The sequence below is a fragment of the Microtus pennsylvanicus genome, chromosome 1 (assembly GCF_037038515.1).
Source record: "Microtus pennsylvanicus isolate mMicPen1 chromosome 1, mMicPen1.hap1, whole genome shotgun sequence".
NCBI classification, from domain to species: Eukaryota; Metazoa; Chordata; class Mammalia; order Rodentia; family Cricetidae; genus Microtus; species Microtus pennsylvanicus.
Genome location: NC_134579.1, coordinates 213,228,154 through 213,251,854, shown reverse-complemented (window position 1 = coordinate 213,251,854; position 23,701 = coordinate 213,228,154). Strand labels below are relative to the sequence as shown.

At 45.2% G+C, this 23,701-nt stretch overlaps 1 protein-coding gene across 2 annotated transcripts in view; it reads right to left on the bottom strand.

The window, feature by feature from the left end:
• Map3k4 (mitogen-activated protein kinase kinase kinase 4) overlaps positions 1 to 23,072 on the bottom strand; it is a 96,753-nt gene extending 73,681 nt beyond the window's left edge. Inside the window, exon 1 of one of the 2 annotated variants that reach the window (XM_075950811.1) lies at positions 22,759 to 23,072. In XM_075950811.1, coding sequence (XP_075806926.1) covers positions 22,759 to 22,889 — 131 coding nt within the window. In that variant the 5' untranslated portion in view covers positions 22,890 to 23,072. The remainder of the gene's footprint in view (positions 1 to 22,758) is intronic. The other variant, XM_075950803.1, reaches the window with a different exon arrangement.
• Positions 23,073 to 23,701: the final 629 nt, after the last annotated feature.

Here is a 23,701-nt window from a genome sequence, read left to right as displayed (position 1 = left end):
AGGCGAACACAACCCTTAGGTGCAACTGAATACCCAAGGCCAACATGGAATGTACTAGCAATGTAGATCTTGAGGCCCTGTGCATTCCAGACATAAAAATCACAGGCGGCTTCTGAAACATTTTTCAATATGTATTCAGCATATACAGGATGAAGATCACGCAAGAAAAACGCACGACTTCCTAGCTCGTCCATGGAGACTGCGAGAACCCTCAGTACACACTTCTACAGTACATGTGCTGATATTCTGGCTCTAGCCCACAGTTCTCAAGATATTCTTAAACAGTCTGTGCCCTCTCCCGAAAAGGTTAAGAAGCACTGACATATGTAATTAGGTTTTCTTCTCAAGGCGTCTCATCTTGACAAATACAAGAGGACACCACGATGATCCAGATGCCAGAAGAAAAGTGAATGCAACTGGATGCTCACTCTACAGTCGCTGCCATAGCACACACATACACATGCACACACTTTATCCTTCAAAAATCACATGCAAGTCAAAACATTCCCTAAGTAAGATAATTCAATATTTTATGCCTTTGTCTAAGATGGAATAATCCTCCCCACACTCCAAAAACAGTGCAAACTAAGTAAGCTAGCACTGAACTAAGCAGCCAATAAATTAAGGATAATTACAACAATCCTCCCAAGGCTATGACTAAATATAACGCAAACAAAGTTGTTTTAAGGAAACAAAAGCAAAAATTTTTGAGGAAACAAGAAAAACTGATTTGGTGAAGGATCAAAGAGGAACTGGTTCTGTCAGAACCCTGTGGGTATGAGCGTAGGAGGAAAGCCACTAACCTCATTCACAGGACTGACAAACACTGCAAACACAGATCTACAGAGACTCAGACAACTTTGCTATGCTCTGTGCTGCCTATGTGTGACCCATTAGTCTTTCCTGCCCCAGTTTCCTGTTGCTATGTTTCACCAGCTGAGCCGGGTGCTCGCTGCTACCTTTCCTCTGGTCACTCTCTCCGCCCACTGCTGCAGTTTCTGCTACTGTGATCCCAAGTTCACAGACCAGTCACGGCTCGGTGTCTGCAGTGCCAGCCATCCCTCTCCGGCTCTCACTGCAGATGGCAAACCTTTCATCTCAGGCAGCTCTACAAGAGCTTTTGTGTTTCTTAAATTTTTCAACATTCATGCTTTTCTTTAGAAATTTAAAGAAAACCATCTATCTTAACAGCACTTCTGGCTTCTGCCAATACTTCTGGCACTGTCCCCACTAAGTGCAGATTTCTCCTGGCTGTGTCACTTTCCTGCTTATTGGAATGACTAGTGTTCTGTTTGTTTTGTTTTGGACGTTGGGTCTTATTATGTAGCCGCCTGCCTCAGTCTCCTAACACTGGAATTACAGCCACATGCTGCCACCCTGTGACTGGTCATTTCTTACTGAATACTGATGTCATAAAGCTAATGTCTGGGTTTTGTTGCTGTATTTTAGAATGTGGGGTGAATGCTGGCTGTTTTAAATTGTTTCTAACTCCCTTAATTCCTTCAGGCTTCCTTTCAAGTTTGGCTAATGACAGAGAAGCCCTTAGCAGTCTGCCCCACTGCTAAGTTACAGCTCCAAGATCAGCGCGCAACATACATCTCCATCATCATCACGCTGGCTTCGGGTGGCCACTGCTTCTGTGTGCCTCTGGGAGCCTCCCGCGCACAGCGCCTCCCTCTGGGAGACTCCCGTGGCACAGTGCCTCTGTGGCAGGCTCTGCCTCACCCTGAGCAATCTGATCCTAAACAAGTATGTCTGTCCTTAGAGAACCCAGAGGCCTCACAGACTCCTGGAGCCCTTTTCTGCCTTCTTCCTGCCTCTCAAGTACTGGCCCCTCAACCTCCAATGGCCTCAGCCCACAAAGCTCAATTCACTCCTCCACTGCTGGCCTGGGGCTGCCTTCCCTGCACTTCAACCTCACACAACCACCCAGGAAGAGACATGTTTTTTACTCTTTACTCTTTTGGGGCCCACCACCCAGCTCCCAAATAAACCACACACTGAGGCTTATCATTACTTTTAAGTGCTCGGCCTTTGCTTGGTTTATTTCCGCCAGCTTTCCTTAAATTATCCCATTTACCTTTTGCCTCTGGGTTTTCAGCTTTTCTTCTCTATATCTTAACTTTCACTCTTACTCCACTGCTGGCTGTGTGGCTGGGTGTGTCTAGGTGGCTGGCCCCTGGCGTCCTCCTCTCCTTATTCTCTTGTTCCTTGATCCTCTTGCTTCCTCTCCTTTTCTCCTTCTATTTATCCAGCCCCACCTAGCCTTTCTCCTGCCTTGCTGTTGGCTGTTCAGCTCTTTATTAGAACAATCAGTTGTCTTAGACAGGCAAAGTAACACAGCTTCACAGAGTTAAACGCAACACATCTTTGCATCATTAAACAAATGTTCCACAGCATAAACAAATGTAACACACCTTAAAATAATATTCCACACCAAGAGACTTGCCGTGTGTGCTTCCTGCTGTGGGACTTAGGATCGCCCTGGCTGGTGGGCACTCAGCACCATGAGCAGGCACTCTGCACCCACGCTGATCTGCCTATCTAAAAAGCAGTGCATTCATAGTTGAAGCCAACAAGGCTGTTCTTTGGACTTTTTTCTGTGTTAAAGTTAAGCAACATCACTTAATTCATTACTCAGATAGAAAAGGCAGTATTAACAAATCTAAAGACTTCATTCATAACAGGGACTACATACGGATTCCTCTAGGGGACAAAACAGATGGGAAATTTTATTCAAAAACAATCAACCTCACCTCACCCTCGCCCCAGTGTCAGATTATTCAGGGGAACACAGGAATTCTTTGAAAATTCAGTTCTTAAGGAAGATTATAAAATATCTAAACCTTAAAATTTAACTGGGGAAACTGGCATCATTTAGAACACCCAACTATAAAAAAGTGACATACTTCTCAAATATAGATGGTTCCCAAAGACAAATAATCCTCCAACAGTTCATGTACTTGTCACAAAACCAGTATGGAATTCTGACACCTATCTGAAAGTTTACTGTTAATAATGAAGCCCTCTTACAAGGATAATTTTAACTGTACCGAGTCTAACCATTTCTTTGTGGATTACTACCAGCCTGGTTAATCACTAAGACCTCTGCCATCTTTTTTTCTCTCACCCAATGCACACCGGACCTTTACTGAGGCAATACATACCGGATACACACTGAATGGACTCTATTAACATGGAAATTACGAGGGATGGAGACATTTGCACCGCATTCACACACAGTTGCAGAGAAGGGAGACCAATGCAATCCTGAAAAGCAACGCAAACAAGCATTCCCTTTCCCACTTTCAGAGCTTACCGCAAAGCTTTGAGTGGCCAGCTTGGTACTATAAGCCACAAAGACATGGCTAGACAGGAAAGCCAGATGTATCGATCAGTGGGACAGAACTAGGATCCAGAAATAAACCCGTTCTAAAAGCCAACTAGGTTCCGCTGAGGTGCCAACATCATTGAGAAGGAAGAGTCCTCAAGAGACAGCGCAGCAACAGCCAGCCACAGGAAAGAGGATCAACTAGAGCTCAAAACAAAGAAAATGGATGTGAACTAGACCGATGGAGAGTAAGAACTAAGACATTTTAGCAGCAAACAGGGTCTCTTCAAGGCCTTAGATGCAGCAATCTTACTTAGATGCAATCTTCCTACTACAAAATCCCTTGCCAAAGAAAGAAACAAAAGCCAGGAAACTGATTAACTGTCCTCATCAAAATGTTAAACTTTTGTGCAGTTCTGAGAGGGTAGCAGAGCTCACATAATGGCAGGGAACACTTGTAAATCATAGATCTGATAAGAGACCTGTCCAAAAGGCACAATGCTACAAGATACACAATGATCAATAGGCACATGAAAAGAAGATCACCACCACCAAAGAAGCCCAATAAGCAGCAGTCTGCACCCCCAGGACAGTCTAAAAGTCGGATACTAACCGTTCACAAGGATGTGGAGACATCAGAACCCTCTACATGGCTGGTGAGAATGCCAAACAGTGTGGCCATGCAGAACAAGTGATCAGCAAGTCTACTAGTTGGACAGACTAGAAAAATCAGGACATATCCACACAAAAACTAGTACGTAAGTGGTCACAGCAGCACTACTAACTGTCAGAACGTGGAAACAGCCCAGGATCCCACAGCTGAAAGGATAAACTGCAGAACGCAATCAGGGGGAGCATCTCTCAGTCACACCTTCCACTAGTTTAGAGCAGCGGTGTCCGGGGATGGGAGGCTCTCGCTGGTACAGAATCCCAACACACTTCAGAATAGGTACAAGTTGTCAGCGCTCCAACACAGAAGGGTGCTTCATCTGTTCTTTTGAGAAAACAAAACAGCAGTAAGTTTGGCAAATCAGGGAATAGAGAAGGACCTTTGCCAACCATCCTAGCCCATTTTAATCACCTACTATTCAGATTCTGAAAAACTGATTCAAAGGCCAATAGCAAGAGTATTATTTGAAAGGAAGGCAATTCTGTTATACTAAGACACGAGGGAAGAGGGACCTTACAACAAGCTCTGCATTAACTCTCAGTCAAACAGCACACACAGGAGGCTCTAACCAAGCACCTAAGGTGTGTAACTCAACTGCGCAAACAAGTCTGGCATGAGGAACTAGAGGGGAAGCTAGTCTTTCCTTAGTTCTGCTCATTCATTTACATTTCATTCTCAGAAAACACGAGCACGTTGAGAAAGAGAAAGGCAGTGTGCTCCAAGGATCAGTAAGGCCATTCAAGAGGTCATGGCATGGTAACTAAGCAGACCTTCCTGTCCACCAAGAGAAACTGCATACAGCTGCTACGACCTAAGTGATGGAGAACAAACACGAGCAAGCACATACGGGCTTCTGACGACCGGGTGAGCACTCCCACCACGTCCCAGCCGTCATCTTTCTCCCCCCTTCCTAGGCTGATCTGGGCCATGCCTTGGACAAGGCTTATCTCTGCTGCTCTCGCTAAAGGCACATCCAGAGTCTCACACTGGTAAAGGGCCACAGCGGGAGTCTTCACTTCGGTAGTAGCCTGGCAGAGTGAGAAAGACCACACAGCTGACACACACTGGAATCAAAGGCTTAAATGGGATATTTTCTCATCAAGTACTATGTCTACCTATCTATTACACAATTCTTTTCTAAATATTTTCATAATTTTTTAAAATTACATCAAGACATTTTCACATACCTATCTTTGTATTTTGCTTATACTTGCGCCTGTACCATTCTCCAACTCCAAACAGAACCCCTCCTGCTGTATGTATATGTGTGTATGTATATAATCTAGATTTCAGTCAGGAGAGAAACATCAGTTGTTGTGTCTTTCTTTGCTCTATTATCCTCGTTCCCCCTCCTCCCTGCAGACCGCTTCCTTCCCCTTCGTAGTTTCTCTCTTACTTCACTTTTGTGAATATTCTAAACAGGTCACAATAATCTGAAACACTATAGAAATCCCTCATGAGCATCCAACACACCCACACACAAGCCCACTCCCCCATTTACAGACACCCTGAGAATTCATGTGGCCGCAACAGCAATGGGTGCTACAGGGATTCGGAGAACACCTGACGGGCAGGTACTACCCCCAAGTGCTGGGGGACATTATTTTCAGGTGTGTGACTTTTGTTTACGCTGCATCTCTCTAACTCTGTGAAGCTGTGTTACTCTGCCTGTCTAAAACACCTGATGGTCTAATAAAGAGGTGAAGAGATCCCAAAATGTAACAGGAAGAAATGTAAACTCTGATTAACACAGCGTCACAAACACTATGTTAACTTAGTTTATTTTATATTTCATTTGTTGTTTGTTTATGTGCATCAGTGTCATTGCCATGGGGTTCGGGGCCCTGGAGCTGGAGTTACAGACAGTTGTGAGCCACCATGTGGGTATGGGAGTTGAACCCCGGACCTCTGAAAGAGCAGTCGGTGCTCTTAACCTCTGAGCCATCTCTCCAGACCTTTATATTTCTTTTTATTTTGAATAATGTTTATGTGTCTGGGTATGGGTTTATGCAGAGTGAATGCAGTACTCATAAAGGTCAGTAGAGGGCGTCAGATTCTCATGAGCTGGAGTTACAGGCAGCTGTGGGCCATTCAAGGTTGGTGCTGGAACTAAATTCAGATCCTCTACAAGTTGTGTGCGTGTGCACGCGGGCGTGCATTTACACACGCAGGTGAGTGTATGCAAGTGAGAAAAGAGAAGGGGGTAGGTAGAGTTGGGGGTACACATGCTATAACACACGTGGACAGGACAACTTTGTAGAGTGCTTCCTGTCCTCTGCCTTCATATGGGTTCCGGGAATCAAATGGAGCTTACCAAGCTTGTGTGGTTGTGTGCCTTCACCCACCCAGCCCTCTGCCAAGCCTGACAACATCTCAAAATCATTATTACAATGCAAGAATAAGCTCAGGGGGTTATAGGAGAAACTAGCAAAAAATATTCTAAGCATTTGGCAGCATATAAATAAAAAATCTTAAAAAGTGGGGTCCTGCCACATACAGCACAATAGAAAAATCCTATAGTTGAGACATCATAAACAAATGCTGAGATAGCAGTTACATTTCCAGGATTTTACTCTATTGTAACAGCCTGATGCTGGGCAGTGGTGGTGCACGCCTTTAATTCCAGCACTCGGGAGGCAGAGGCAGGCGGATCTCTGTGAGTTAGAGGCCAGCCTGGTCTACAAGAGCGAGTTCCAGGACAAGCTCCAAAGCTACAGAGAAACCGTGTCTCGAAAAACAAAAACAAAACAAAAAAAATCAATATACATAAAATTGAGCTGAAAAATAGCAAAAGAACTAGAAACAGCCAGAAAGTCCAAGAGGACTTATGAAGACAAACTGTACCTATAATCCCAGCACCTGGGAGGGAAAGGCAAGAAGACGCTGAGTCCCAGACCAGCCTAAGCAACACAGCAAGATCTCTGCCTCAAGTTAACCAACCAGTCGACTAAAACAAACCGCCTCCTGAGAGAAAGCAGAAAGTGGTGAGGATGCTATTCAGATGCCACACAAGTTCTCCTGGCAGACAAAGGTTGGACCAAACATCACACGGTGAAAACCACCGCATCCCACTTTCTGCTCTCTTTGACTTTACCAGGATCAGTAAAAGAAGCCAACGGCTTCCTTCTGCATACACATACTTCAAAATTGTAATTGCTGATATTTCCCTATATCCTACAACCAAAACATCGAAAAAGCACTGTTATAATTTAATGATTCATAAATTTTAATGATACATAAAATTACAATGCATTTTAAAGATGACAGATATGACTGTAGAAGAAATAATCTTCAAAAGCTCAATTTCCAACCACTAAATGAATAAAGACAGAATTGGTGTCTACTAACTGCTTACAGAACCAAAGCAACGGCTTAAAGTGTGAAGGCTTTCTGTCCAGTTTCCAGGGCTATAAATACGTACGTCCAGAATCTCAGAATCGGGTAAGGGCTACTTCAGGGGTTGGAGAGGCAGCTCGGCGCTTAAGAGCACTACTGCTCTCGCAAAGGGCTGGGGTTGGAGTGCCAGCACCCACATGTCAGCTCACCACCATCTCTAACTCCACCTCCAAGAGACCCAATACTGAACACGTGTGGTGCATGCACTGAACACATGTGCACATACATATATGCAGACCAAACAAACACATAAATTTAAAATCGACTATTTCCAACTATTTGATCCAAATGAAGATACTTAGCATTACAAAGACTGGTGAACTGAACACATATTCCTTGTGACATGCTGAACAGCATCTGAACTCTGAACATAACAGAAATGCCTTTGTATTCCAAAGTTCAGTCTCAAAGGCTGGCCACGTCCTGAGGAAAACCTCACCTTTATCCTTCTGCAGGGATTCCCATGTTTCATCAAGCCATGTTTCCCCTTCTGTTGTAGGGAGGCTGCTTGTTGATTCCTGGCTGCTCAGACTCCCGAAATAACCACAGAGAAACCATTAATTAAATCACTGCTTAGCCTATTAGCTCTAACTTCTTATTGGCTAATTTAACCCATTTCTATTAATCTGTGTATCACCACATGGATGTGGCTTACTGACTAAAGTTTCAGTGTCTGTCTCTGTCTTGGCAGGCTACATGGCTTCTCCATGACTCTGTTCTTCCCTACTCTGCTATAGGCTCAAAGCAGTTCTTTTTTAATTATGTATTTATTATTTATTATGTATACAATAGTCTATCTGTGTGTATGCCGAAGGCCAGAAGAGGGCACCAGACCTTATTACAGATGGTTGTGAGCCACCATGTGGTTGCTGGGAATTGAACTCAGGACCTTTGGAAGAGCAGGCAACGCTCTTAACCACTGAGCCATCTCTCCAGCCCCCTCAAAGCAGTTCTTGATTAACCAATGGTAATCACAGCATACAGAGGGGAATCCCATATCACCCTTGCTGCTACATATGCTCACTAATGAATACTTTCTCCCTGTGCCAACCTGAATAAAAGCACCTTGGCCATGCAGTTCACTCTGCCAGCTGTGGATTGGAGCCAGGACAGACAGGATGAAGACCCCATCTTCAGGATCTTGGCGTGAGGCCTGCAATGGGGACCAGGGGTGAATTCTACTCCTCCTATGTTTTGGCCCTTACCACAGACCTAACAGTAAGGGATGGATGCCAATTCTCTGTGAGATTCTGTGGGTTTCATGGTCTGATCATCTACCAATCTCTATAAACAGATTAATGGGTAACAGAGATCACGTCTCTGCTGAGAGAAAGCATAGGGTTTTCTACTTTGCCTACTACTCATTGTGATTTGAGCTCAAATCAATTAGGATCCATGCCCACCGGGCACAGATTTGAAATGGGAGACGCTGTGCTCCTGTGATCACTCTTAATCACGGCTAAAATGACATAAATAACTGGGTACGTAAGTCTTTCCTGCCAGGTCTGAAACTCAGGCCCTCCCCTCTCCCTGCATTTCCCACCACTAGACAGCTACACCACAGCAGATTTCAACCTGCCGTACATTACTAAAACTGCCAAAATTAAGGGACATGATCTTTGGTTCAGCATGAGGGGGATAAAGAAGTGTCCTCCAGAAACTAAGTCAGAAAACTAAGAATTCAAGTTCATAATACCCAGACAACCCTCTGGGAAATGAAAAAAATTATATCACTGGTTGGTGAAAATGTTTGTTCCTGAGTTTCCCAATTACGCAGAGGTTTTTGCACTAATATGCATCCTTCCTGAATTTCTGGACACACTAAGAGAGAATATAAATTCACACCCTGACAAACTCTATTATAATAACACTGTATTGCTAGATCTTTAGATAACCTGAAATGAAAATGAAATGAAATTTATGCCCTGGCGATGCTAAAGCCTGCATGGGCAGCCTGTATATGGCAGTTCTGCTGAACTTGTCCATATTGGGTTTCATGTTCTAAGTTGATGAGGACTACTGACCAGGTCTCTTCCTTAAGAGAGCACCAGATCTCATTACATGATTGCGCGCCACCATGTGGTTGCTGGGAATTGAACTCAGGACCTTTGGAAGAGCAGGCAGTGCTCTTAACCGCTAAGCCATCTCTCCAGCTTTAGATAACCTAAAGCTCTTTAAATTTTATGAATGTGAGTGTTTTGCTTGCATGTGTGTGTATGTGCGCCATATGCATGAAGTGCCTGTAGAGGCCAGAAAAAAGTGGCGGAGCCCCCGGAACTGGAGATGGCAATGCTTGTAAGCTGCTGTACAGGTGTGGGAACCGAAAACAACACAGCCATCTCTCATAGGCACTAAACTGAGTTAACTTATGGCTGCCCACTGGATATACTTAGACCATGCCTAAAGTATGAAAACATCAATTATTAAACATAATTTAGGTTTATAAGCCTCTATTTCTATATGCCACAGAAAGGGTACACATACGTGAACCTGTTAATGATGTACAAAGTTACAGAAGGGGTTTTACTTTTCAGAGTCAAAGCCAATTTTTCTAAATTTTTGTTGTTGTTTGAGAATCAAGTTACACCCATGCAAAACTAAAATCCGGTTGTGTTGCCGTGTCAAAAGCTTCTTAGATTACTGGCCTGTTCTTAAAGGGGGGTGACAGGGTCACCATACCTCTGTACCAGCTGTCTACACAGCAAAGTTCTGCGTGTTACTGGAGACAGTCACCTGTGGCTCATACCTGACTTAGATCCCTGACTACATAAGAAACAAAACTCTTCAGTTCCTTACATGTCACTTGCTTACGTTAACTTTTTAAAAATTCTGTTGTACTTTGGTAAAGTACACAGCCGGTGACAATTCTTGTCATCTCATTGTATTCAAACTGAACACCTGCAGAATCCTCCTTCTCCAAACCAAATGATAGATGAACCTAAAATTGTCCTTGAGATTTCCCAGAAGGCCCCTGGAAAACCAAAGATTTGGTCTGCTGTCTTATTTTAAAATAATTAGGATAGTTTGATGCTACTTTTCATGGGTTGTTCAACCAGTAGAGACACTTTTACACACACACACTATTCCACTTTAAGTCTGTACAGGTCAAATGTAAACATTTCAGACACTTGCTGTAGACGTTTTCAGTGGTTGAACTGTCAATCCACTCATTGGCTGTAGCAGGCATCAATCAGTGTCTCAGTGTCCTGGCATGACTCTGCTTGATATTATCATTCATAATTTCAGATATGCTTTTATATGCTCACTTGGCCTCGACTTCTTTCATTTGAATGCAGCATCCTCTAGACCAGTTTTTTTTTAATATAATTTATCTCTGGATTTTTATTAGTAGTCACAGGCATAGTCTTTACTAGGTATTTTTGACGGATTCTTAGTGTAGTCTAATATATGCAACAATTTTCCTTCATAAAGACCATGTGTCTACTTTGGGAAATGAGACCCAACAGTCATGCTTCCTTCAACACTGAGTTCATCATTATACTCAGAAACATTGTGTCCAGAGCTTATTGGGTTGACTTTTATCTTGTCCGCATGTGGTAGGAGCAACCAAACATCTCTAACAACCACCTTATTCTGGCAAGCAATCCCCACTGGGCCCTGTATACTTTCAACTGTCTGCAGCAAGTTGTGAGCCACTAAGTTTCTGCAGCCACAGATTCGATTCTGTTTTCTTCTGCTGCTTCCTGCTGGCACCTGCAGCCAGCCACAGGCCAGAGTACTTGTCTTCCACAGGGCAGGCTAACTAGGGACTATGCCAGGTACTTTTGGGTACAGGTTTCTGAAGGCATGTTTGAACAGCTCTGAGAAAATACCAGTGGGCTTAGCTGGGGTTTCTGGAACTCCCAGATGGGTCCATAAGACTACTGACTGGAATCAAGCAGAGTGAGAATTACCAAAAAAAAAAAAAAAGATGAGCCTGGGTTGTTTGCATGGTTGCTGGATAAAGCCTTACTCTACACCATGGTCATGGTCTTCTCCACAGGTTCACGGGTTGGAAGCTTGTCCCTAGAGTGGAAGTCTACAACATTTTGAGACCAGTCAGTTGCAAGTGTGCCCTAAACAGGGACTAAGGAGTATTCTCAGGACTCCAGTTTCACTCTGACTTCCTGTCTGGCAATGGAACCTCTTGCTCACACACGTTCCAGGTCCCAGCCATTGCTATCTGCCATGAAGTGATGCAGCCAGCATGGGTTGTGCCCAGAGCCTGTGCTGGGATGTTTGAACTTTTGGCTTGCAGAAGTTTGGGCCAAGAAAACTTCTTTATAAAATTGGTCTGCCCCAGGTATGTCATTTACAGTACTAAAAACGGACTAATACGCTAGCCACATAACTCCTAGGAACTGAGAGACCGACTCTGTGCTTGAACTGTCCAGGACAGAGTCTCTCACACTAGAGTGAGTAAGGGTAAAGATACATTTCTATTTAAAAAAAAAAAAGTAGCAACATGTCTCAAGAGCTTTAAACTTCTACCTTAGGAGCTAGAAATTTATCCTTCAAAAATAGAATACTAAAAATGTACATTAATGTTTGTATCAAGTCATAAAAGTTACAAAGCATTGATAACATAAATATGCAGTACCATAGTCCACAAGGTTCTATCACATAAGTAGAAGAACATGCCTCTCATTGTTATGCCACAGGGCTATGGAACAAACAGATCTACAAGATCAACCCAAAGTCAGAGTAACAAACACACCTGTTCCTCATTGTTTTCACGATGCCAGGGATAAGTACTGAAGTGGCCTGGAACAGTGGCTGCTAAGTCTCTATGCTTCTCTTATTTCTCTACAATAGACTGGAGCCGCCTTTCTAACTGGTTACTTTAATTAGGGAGCAGTTTACTACTTTAACCGGTTACTTTAATGTACTTCTCTGCGAAGGAACTACAGGAATTTGAAGAAAATGATTACTCTTAAATATAGTGGATAACATTTAAAAACTGAAAAGCACATTAATCTAAACCACAAAAACATCCAGTCAAATGCACAACTGAGAGCTTCCACAGCAAAAGCTAGCTGTCCCCGCTTACTGTGATAAGACGCTTCATCAGTAGTCACCCCAGAGAGTTCAACAGCATGACTTTGGTCTTGCCAAGCACTTCTCAAAACTCCAAGCAGGGCAAGGGGGTATGCACAAGAAGTAACAACTGGAGCAAAAGAGGGGATGTGGAAAAGCTGGGTCTCAAAAATCAATTTTCTTGGCTTCTGCAGATGGGGGAAGACTTCTAGTTTCAAGGGGTATTCATGGATGGCTTTAAAAGACTATTGCAGTGAGCTTTCCCTCTTCCTTCTACCTTAAGCCACAAAGAAACAAGCCAAAAAATACAGTACAATACAAAATGGCACTAAGTATAGAAGGTTAGTAACAATCCATGCAGTGCATGTCATTACTGCCTTTGCTTTTCAAAAGAAATAAAGATGGTAAATAACTTTCCCCAAATCACAGTGAGTAACCAAAGGCTCAGACTCAAAACCCATTTGTACCAAAACCTACACTCTCAGCAATAGGGACAGAAGGTATCAGTGGTAGGTAGCATGGCTACACCCAGCCAGAAAATGAGACCGGGAAGTGACAGAACTCCCTGCCCTGCCCTCAAGGGGTTTCATGTTTCTTTACAGCAAGCAACATAAACAAGTGAGAGTGTGCATGGGTGCACAAGTCCAGATGGTGACACGGGACCATCACAGAAAACCAGGGGCTTGAGAGGACACAAACAGACGCTCCCTAATCTAGGGCAACAGAGCGCTCACTGTCAAGGGTGACCCTGAAGTAGGCAATGCTGAGAAAGGATGAAGGCAATATTCCTGTATCCTAATCTCTCGCCCTCCCTCCCTTCCTCCTTCCCCCACCTCTCTCTCTCTCACACACACACACACGCACGCAATGAAAACTGAGTTCCAATTTTCATCTTTAAGGATTGCACTATTTGAAAAATCTTAAAACACAGTCGTGTTTTAAAGAAAAGGCATTCCTATACTCCAATGTTACTCTTTGCGGTGAATCCTAAACCAGGCTCAGAGACTTCCTGCTTCAGGGACAAACAGCATGAGAACCACCTCATGGGCTACACAAGGCCTGGACTGTGTAACACCCCTGCATGACACAAAAGTATGAGATTTTGCCTGTTTTTCTCAAAATTGCTTTTGATCCCCATTCTGCTAACTTTTCTCCTCAAGGTAGCCAAATACCTGACTGGAAGCAACTTCACAGGGAGTTTGGTTTGGCTCCCAGCACAAGGAATACAGTTCCTCATGGCAGCAGAGGCTTGAGGTGGCGTTTGCTCAGATCTCTCTGGACAGGATTCAGGGAGCTCCATGGAGGCCAGCGCCAATAGCCTACCCCTGCCAGCTAGGCCCCAGGCTCCAAAGTTTTCACAATCTCCTCAAACAGTGCCACCAGCTGGGGACCAGCTGTTTACATACCAGTTGTGAGCCTGCAGAGGATACTTCCTACTGAAGACAATAGTCTGCCATAGACCCTACAGACACACCATCATCCATGATACAAAACAAATCTAGTTCATACTTTAGAAAGTCTCAGCGTCTCACAGCTCCTACACTGCTCAAAAGTCAGCGTCTTCTGAGAGCTGAGGCGATTTTGTGACTCTGACCACTGTAAAATCAAAATGCCCACTTCCAATATAAAACAACATGAAACAAAAAACCCTGTTCCAAAAGAGAGGAACAGGAGGAGGGCAGCAGTGAAACCGGCCAAAGCAAGTCAGGAGCACCGTGGCCATAACCTGGGGCTCTGCTGACACTGCCTGGACCCCAGAGGGCTGTGCTGGCTCCCCAGGAGCCCCCTGTTCCTCCACCTGTGCTCTCCAGAGTATCTTAGAAAGAGCCTGCTCCACAGGGACGTCAACGCTGCCACATACCGCCTAGCTCAGGCTCCATGGCCTCATAACCCTTCCGTCTGCTGATCCACTCACGCAGAACCAGTACTGCATGGACGGCAGCACGGAGGTCCGCCTGCACACTGAGATTAGTTCTCACCGCAGCTGCAGGGGCCTCTGAGTGGAGCACAGCTTCCTGGGACGTCTTATGGCCCCACGTGCAGGGCACTTTCTTTTCTTCATCCACAGCAGCTCTGTCCACACTTCACACTCACTCTCACTTCCACACTCCTCACACCCCTCTGCTCCACTGTGAACTCACTGAAAACCTGACCAAAAGCAACTCTTACTGTCTGCATGAACACCGCTATGCTGGTCTCCCAGACTCCAAGCACAATGTCTTAGTAAGCTCTGCTCACAACATGAAGAGCTTTCTTGCCTGCTTCTCCAAACGATCAACCACTGATGCAAAGTCTTTTGACCTCTAGCACATCTATATCCTGGGCCCAACATTTTTATGGGGGGAAAAAATTGTGTAAAATGACTTAAGAGGGAATTCCTTGTCTCCTCTCTCTCTCTCTCTCTCTCTCTCTCTCTCTCTCTCTCTCTCTCTCTCTCTCTCTTTCTCTCTCTCTGCCCCCAAAAAGAATCTCCCCCCTATTTGATCCTAGAACCCATAATGGCTGTCTAACTGATCTACCTAGGACTCATAATGGCCATAAGGCCAAGGCACTGCTTTCGTGGGTTGAGTTGAAGCCCAGCTATGTGAGCGAGTTAGATGGCTAAAGAGCATCTTGGGCTCAGGGTGATGAAGGGAGCGAGAAGCAGTTTCGTGGACCTGGTCCTAAGTTATAACCTGGTGCAACTGCAGCCTTTGGAGACATTTTTTTCCCCTCTTCTCTACACTGAGAGAGGCACAGCATGTGTCTTTCCAAGTTCCCACTACTCTAAAGTCTTCATGGCTGGGAAGTTGGATGAGATGAACATTAAAGAATCTACCATCCCTAAGACTTGCCTTAGTAAATGCATAGTTCTTCATTTAAGTAAAAACTAACTGTATGTAAACAAATTATTTCAAACTTTTAATGAGAAAATCAAGTTAAGTTATATTCTTTTACATCTTTATCAGGATAATCCAATGGGAAGAGGAAGAAATCAGTAAGAAGACTGTAAGAGAGTGCAATGGGAGAGAGGAATATCATCAAAGAACATGAGAACCGCACACCCATTGTGATACACATTATTCTGTATCATGAGTATGTGCTAACAAATTTAATAATTTAGATTTCAGTTACTAGGGGGATATGTTAGTTGGTAGAGTTCTTGCCTAGCATGCACAGAGCCCTAGGTTCAATCCGTAGACAGTATAAATCAGACAAGGTGGCATACACCTATAGTCCCAGCACCCCGAAAGAGAGGCAGAAAGATCAGTATTTCAATGCCCACGCTAAGCTACATGAGAACACAATTCATAAAAAAAAACTTCAGATTTTAAATAAATGTATCAAAGGTTTTTTTTCAAAATTTCCCCTATCAAAAGACTAAAAAGGTTAACAATTTCTACTAAGTTCTCTAAGCGAGATGCCCTCTGCCGAAAATCCATGCACAGCGCCTTCAAACAGCTCACAAGCAAAGAGCTCCCTAAAAGCAGAACGCTGTCAGCTTCCTAGCTCAGGGTTCACATTTCTCTACAGACAGCTTCGTCCTTCTGAAATAGCGCTGTCATGAAATCCATTTATGAAACACTTTGATAGAAGGCCTCATATATTCCCAGCAGCACTCGCTCTGCTTTAGCAACATGTGCCGCCGGTAAGATCCAGGAGACGAACACACCACTGCGGTCTGCAACACAGGACAAGTGGATGTGCTTGCAAGTGAAAAGGCAGCCTTCACTTGGCTGTCAGTGGACACACACCGCAAAGCAAACACTCTGCTCCAGGAGGCTGAGGTCTGCAGAGACCAGAACACGCTGACCACACCCACCGCCAGGAGAATGAGGCCCCCTCAAATATGCCACTGCAAACAGAGGCCGCTTTCAACAACGCACACGTGTGGGGAACGTAGTTAAGCTAAGCTCTCTATAAATATGAAAGACCATCAGAACTCCAGCCCTTTCTTTTGTTTCCACTCAAGAACCCTTTAATAGGAGATGAACTAAACGGTTAAAGAAAACCAGTTTGCTTTAATCAACTCGTGTAATTCACACACACCAAAAATTAATAAAATAAAATTTAAGTTCATTTAAAATTTAGTAACAATACTCTCTTCATAGGGTATATAGAAACTCATAAATTTCAATATTTAGTAAAAATTCGAAATCAAGACACTCAAATAAATGTAGTAGTTAAGAATATGGGGGCTGGGTATTGGATGACTCAGAACCGGCACCAGCGAGATCCAATGCCACCTCTTAGTCCCCATGGGAAACTGCACACAAGCGGCAGACACTCTCAGACACACATATACAGACGTATGTGTAGTGCCAGTTCAATTGTATTTTAATAAAGAAAGACTGCCTGAAAATCTGAGTACAACAGTCCCGCTGGTCAGCCTTACAGACCAGACTATGGTAACACACACCTTTAATCCCAGTAGCCACACTAGCTGCCATAGAAATCAGGTGGTGCATGCCTTAACCCCAGTGGTGCACGCCTTTAATCCCAGCCCTAGAGAGGAATGTAAGACAGGGGAGACAGCTCTCACACAGTCTTATTCTGAGATTCCTGGAGGCAGGATCGCCATTTCAGACTGAGGTGGAGGTAAGAGCCAGTGGCTGACTGTTTTGCTTTTCGGATCTTCAAGTTGAACCCCAATTTCTCTCTCTGAGTTTGTATTAATCGTGCTTCACATTATGAACAAAAATAATCATTTTTAAAGAAAATAATTTGGGACTTGAGAGACAGTACAGTGATTAAGAGTGTTTGCTGTGAAGCCAAGAGGACCTAAGTTCAGATCCTAGCACCCATGTAAAAGTCAGATGCATGTCTGCCATCCCAGCATGGGGGTGGTGGGGGCAGGGCAGAAAACAGGCAGATCTTGGGGCCTGCTGAAAGGCCACACTGGCCAAAATGATGAACTTCAGAGACTACACAGAGTTACACAGAGACTCTGTTTCAAAAGAAAAAAGAAAAGTAAGGTGGGAAGCAATACAGGATGATAGCTAATATTCTCCTCTAGCCTCTGCAGGATGTGCATGGTCACATGCACCTATACACACGTGTGCACATATACATACAAACACACATGCACACGCACAGATTTGAGTCCTATAATTATGTTATGTATTATTTTAAAATAAACATAACTTGTTCATTATGAAAAGCTTTAAAAAAACAGTATGTTCCCAATGGTTTTTCTGTGTGTGGCTTTTAAAATGATATCAGACTATGTATTGGGATTCTTAGACACCTAATCCAATTTATAGTTCTAAGAACAGGGAATTTAGGAGCTGAGGATGTTTCAGTGAGGAGAGAGTTTCTATGCAAGCATAAGGAGCTGTGTTCAGATCCCTAGCACCCACATAAAGGCCAGGCATGATTGACAGCTCTAACCCCAGGGCTTGGGGGGTGGGCAGGAAGCTACAAGGAACTCATTAGCCAGACAATGGAGCTGAAATGGAGAATTTCAAGTCCTATGAGAAACTGAGAAAATCTACAGCAGAAAGCAATCAAAGATACTCAACACTGACCTCTAGCTGCCATGCATACACACACAGGTGCATGCATTCACATGCATACACACATGAACACATAAACCATATAGCAGGAAGGAAGGAAGGAAGGAAGGAAGGAAGGAAGGAAGGAAGGAAGGAAGGAAGGAAGGAAGGAAGGAAGGAAGGAAGGAAAGAGAGAACTTACTAGTTTACAGGTCAAATGAAGAGCAAAGGGAGGACTGACTGGGCATACAGGAAACTAACTTGTCAAAGACTTTCCAGTCTCCACCTTTATCCCAGTGTGAGAGCAAACCTCTCTGAGGCTGGCCACAGCTTTTGAGAGTTAGTTCTCCACTCAACTTTATATGATGCATTCCAATTATCAAACAGGAGTTTCCTCTCCCCAGCTCTGAAGTGAAAAGCCTTAGAAAGTAAGCCTGAGGCCACAGTTTGGTGAGGAGTCTATTCCTGCAAGCAGAGCTCAAAAAGGGGGCGGTGCTGCTGCAGGGGGCGGTGCCCAGTGCAGAGGAGAGAGAGGCACTTTCAGGTGGGGGCAGGAGGCAGACAGCTGGATAGCTGGCAGCTGAGCAGCAAACCACTCAGAACTGTGCATTACAGATCCTGGTGGTGACTGCTTCCTACGCCGGGCTCAAAGGAGGGCACATCAGACAGTAGAGGCATTTGGGAATCTTTCTAAAAATAGGTAGTCAGGACCTACCAAAAAGACTTGCTCTGTGAGCATTTCCCATGTCACTACATGTTCTTTAACAACATAGCTTTTAATAGCTACAGAATTCTAATTAACTTTTTAAATGTGGACTGAGATCCAGAAAAACCGCATAGCATCATGATCCTTCATGAACGGAATACTCGAAAAGCAGCTAGGAAGGTACCAAACGCCGACTAAAGATTAAAAACTAACTATGTAACCCAATCGAGGGAAAGCTGTGACACAGGGTGGAGAAAGTAACCCATGCCATGTCAAGAAAGAGGAATACCTAAGAGAAAGACCTTTGTCTCTCAGACTGGCGGCAAAGGCTGTGCCCAAGACGGGCCTGCTGACGTTAATTATGGTGTCCTTTGAAATCAAGGACCCCATATATATATGTGTGTGTATGTATGTATGTATGTATGTATGTGTGAATATATACTTATATATGTATATGTACACACACGCCCATACATATACACACATAGATATATATGTATGTGCATGCATGTGTGTGTGTTCTGGGGTTTTCTATAGGCCATAGTTACCTTGAAACACGAGCCCCACAAGCACGTGGACTTGCTCATTGCCAATATGGCACTACCTTAGGAAGACCTAGAATCGTCAGCCAATCTCCTGGCCTAACATTGCTTCCATTTTCCCCAATAAAAGTATTTCCAGTAGCCTGTAGACTCGTCAACAGCATTACATAGTCCTTTAGCAGATTCCATTGCCCCTGGTCTAATGGGAAGCCGGAGACAGGAGAATGCTCCGAACAGATAGCCTGTGAGGAATGAGGAACTAACCAGCAGGAAGTCAAGGCAATCTAGCCACTAAGTAGGCAAAACCTGTGTATCCCCATCTTTCAGTAGAGTTCAGAACAAGATTTTCAAGGCACCAAGAGGATGATATACAAGAAGGAAATAAAGCAACCTCACAAAGTGAGGAACCAGGGACAGCCAAGTCATATCTACGCCAGAACACAGTTTCTGCAGTCGCTGGAGCTCTAGGTCACTGTGGCCAGTTGGCTGCTCCTTGCTGTCTAAAGCTGCCCCTGCAAAGGCACCTACTGTTCTGGTGGTTTAGGTTCGAGACACATCAGATGCAGAAACAGTCTGGCACTTCACGAGGTTAGTAACAAGTGACATCCCGAGTCAAGACAGAAACAAATGAGCTCAAGGTGGGGCTTCAAGATGACAGACACCAAGATCAGACACTCAGGGAGGACACTCAAATGCTTTTTAAGAAGTGAATCCTCTTATCACCAATAAAGCTAGGAGAAAGTCACACTACTCAGAGTAAATGAGAAAGCCACTGGCTAGAAGGACGTACAATATTTATTGGCATGTACTTAGACAGCCAGTGAATGAGAACAATGAGCCATAGATAACATAACTATTTTAAAGCGAAGGTTGCAACAGGAAGGGACATTATATCAGACTTCCTATCAAATTTATTCTGTTTTGTAAATGCACAGATATAAAATATAAATCACAAAAGTTGCTTCAAATTAATTCTAATAGTTCTCGAAAGCAGTTTCAGGATCCTTTTAAAACTGACCCAGATGCTTGAAAAACAAAGAGGAATGTTTATTCAAAAGCTTAATCTCTAAGAGCAACTGGAATCACCTTCGGGAATTCTTTACCAAAAAGGAGGATCAGAAGTACCCACGGCGGACAATAAGCACTAAAGCTATGACAGAGCACCGTCAGCTGGCAACCTGTTTTGTGTTCTTCCATCATTGCATAACTCACGCGTCAGGAGCAAAGCGCACCCACAGCAGACGTCCTGGGCGCTGGCATCTGCCAGTGGTGTGCTTGCCATACAGCTTTGGAGGCCAACATGTACAGGCCTGACTCCTACCAAAGACCTGTGCGCTAATACAGCCTTCCTGATCAATGACACACACGTACGGCGGATGAACAACAATGCCAGAAGCTTTATTCTGGTCTGTCAGCAAGCCAGCTAACCTGGGAACACTAAGGAACATATTAGTGGTCTCCATTGTCTTTGGAGGAGGAGCTGAGCATATTCTGAATGCACACAGCGAGCCTCTTGTAAATAGTGAAGAACGTGGACCACAAATAAACAACTGCAGCTCCCCTGCAGCATCGCTCACCACAGACCTACAGTAACCATGCCAGAGGTCACCCCTGCCTATTGAAGAGGAGGCAGTGTCGATTACTGCAGCAAAAAGGCAGGCAGAGCAACAGCTTTACCAAGGAATCTGCTTTACAGATTTGCTATTGTAAAATTAACTGCAATGTTGCTAAGAAAAATATTTCAAAGATCTTCTTGTTCTGTACACTGCTGTTCACTTAAAGTTGGATGGAGCCCATTATCCTGACCTATTTTTATTATAACAAAGAGACAGAATCCTGGCCGGAAAGCAAGGCGGCTTTATCAATAGAAAAGTGGCGTTTTTACAGCACATTTGTTTATCCCTCTCCCTTTCCACCTCTACCTTACAACGTTCAAGACCATTTCCCCCCCAGAGTACAGTTACCCAGAATTACAACGTCGGGCCTGTGGATATGAAATCATCCCTCTCACTCGCGATAATTAAGGCACGAACTATGCAGCCAGACCTTTGTTCATTACCAGCAGTTAATCTTCATATACACTGCTTACCTTTTGCCTCAGTTTCCCCCCGTGTAAAGGCGATGAATAGCAGAATTAACTCGTAAGATTGTAGTAAAGATTAAATGAACTAAAAGAAGTGATGGGCAAGGGGCAAAACACTTGAAGCGTTAAGGACTCACATTTATTATTTCTAAAAATAACGTGTGCAGGAGTCCAAATTGCTCAACAACTCAACACATTTAGGAAAATTATGAACTTTCTGATAAAACGTCTAAAAAATGTTGGAGGAATTCTCAGACCACTCTGTCCTAAGCCTTTAAAGAAACTGTCCCTTAAGATGTCACAGAACCATCTTGGAATTAGTAGCCAGGCGGTGGTGGTGCACACCTTTAATCCCAGCACTCGGGAGGCAGAGGCAGGCGGATCTCTTTGAGTTTGAGGCCAGCCTGGTCTACAAGAGCTAGTTCCAGGACAAGCTCCAAAGCTACAGAGAAACCGTGTCTCAAAAAAAGAAAAAAAAGAAAGAAAGAAAAGAAAAGAAACAAAGTAGTGGTTTTCACAGCTTTGAAAAAAAAAGTTCCTCCCAGTCACCCCAGTGGTGACAGGTAAGGATGTGAATGGCTCCTGTGTCCAGATCTCACTAAGCTATAAATTTGCTATTTCTTCAAGCAGGAAAAAGCAAGCTATTTAACTGCCTTCTTCCTGGGATTATAGGGCAAGACCTTAACCGGGAGGAGCTGTGGGAGTGTTTTCACTATAGGGGACAGGGGGCAGCCAAAGCTTATCCTGAGATTCAAAGGACTGGAAGAGAGGGGACACCTTCACTATAGGAGACAGGGGGCAGCCAAAGCTTATCCTGAGATTCAAAGGACTGGAAGAGAGGGGACACGTAAACACAAAAACAGGGCACGGTGAGTTTATCTCCCCAAGAAAAAATTAATGACTTTTATAAGTAGTTAGGAGAGCTTCTATGGAAGAGAATGCAAGAGATACTTTGGGCACCAAAGTTCCATCCTGGAGTTTACTGCGGTAGCAAAGTTTCACAGGTTAACCCTCAGTTTATCCGTGCACAATACTCAGCATCAGGCTGCCGCTGAAGAACAGTAAAAAAGACCTTAGCAAGTAACCCTGTCTGCAGTTTTGGTGCAGCTTCTCCCTAGGGACAGCAGGCTGGAAGGCGGGGTGCGAAGAGGCGAAAGAACGGAGGGGGAAGACGCCTCTCCTTTCCTGGAAGAAGGAAAAGAGGGACCACCTTCCTTCAGTCAGATCACAGAGCCCAGCCCGCGCTGCGGCGGCGACGTCTGGAGGCAAGCGGGGGAAGTCTGCAGCAGGGGCCCCGGGAGCAGGGCTGCAAGGGCCGGTGGTCGCTCTGGAGCTTGGCCTCTGTGACCCGGACAGGGGTCGCGCGGAAGCCAAGCACAGGCTCCGGGGCTGCACCGCGCCCCTCCTGCCGCCGGAGCTCTGGATGCTCTTCACCCACCTGGCATGCAGCGGAGGACCCCACGCCCCCTTCGCGCGCAGTCGGGCTCCCTCGGAGCAGCCGCTGCAGCCAGGCACTCACCTCGCCGCCGAGCAGCGCTCTGGCTCGGGCTCGGGTTCCGGCGGCGGCGGCGGCCGCGGCTCCTCCATGGCGGCTGCAGGGGTGACGGCGAGGGCGGGAGGGGGCACCGGTTCGGCGATGGCGTCTCTCATCCGTGCACCGAGCCCCGCATGGCCGCCGCGGGTCGTCAGCTGCAGCCTGGTGCGGGAGACCCGGAGCCGCCACGGGGTGCGGGAGGGACTCGACTCCGCCTCCGCCTCTAGCCCGCCGCAGGAGTAGTGCGCGCCGCGGCCATCTTGGGAACGGCGGCCGGCCGAGCGCCGGGCTACGGCGGGCAGCGAGGGACACGCCTAGGCGGGCTACTGAGTCGGCCGGGGCGGGGCGAGCAGAGAGGGAGGGAGGGAGGAGAGCCCTGGCCCGCGGTGCGTCAGGTGTCACCGAGTGGCCCCGGGTGGCCGCCGGAGGTCCTGAGGCCAAGGACGCAGGAGACACTAGGAGAGGCAGGGCTATCTGGGCGAGCAGGGATGCTTCATAAACTTGAGCCCAAGGTCGATGCGGCGCAGGATCCTGCATTTCGGGATAAGGATGATGTCACCCAGACGCCCACAGCTCTGACATGGAAGCGCGGGCATTCTTCAGACTAAGATCGTCAGAGTGACACACCAAGTGGGCAGCAGAGGACACCGTCCTCACCCAGGATCCCAAGGTTAGAGAGCGCGTTTCCAAAATCTTGGACTGTACAGTCGCAACCCTGAAGGTTTTTTAAAAACTTAGCAAATGAGAAAAAAAATTAAGGTAAGATTTTAGAGCTAAGCAAGCTCAGGATAAAGGACACCCCGTGAAGTTAGCTATGATACAGAAACGCCTCTGTAATTAAACAGTTGCTGCATTCCCTTGTCGTTGTTACAATAGATTACGTTATGTATATGGCCTGCTAGTGTCGAATTTCTGAGCTGACATTCCC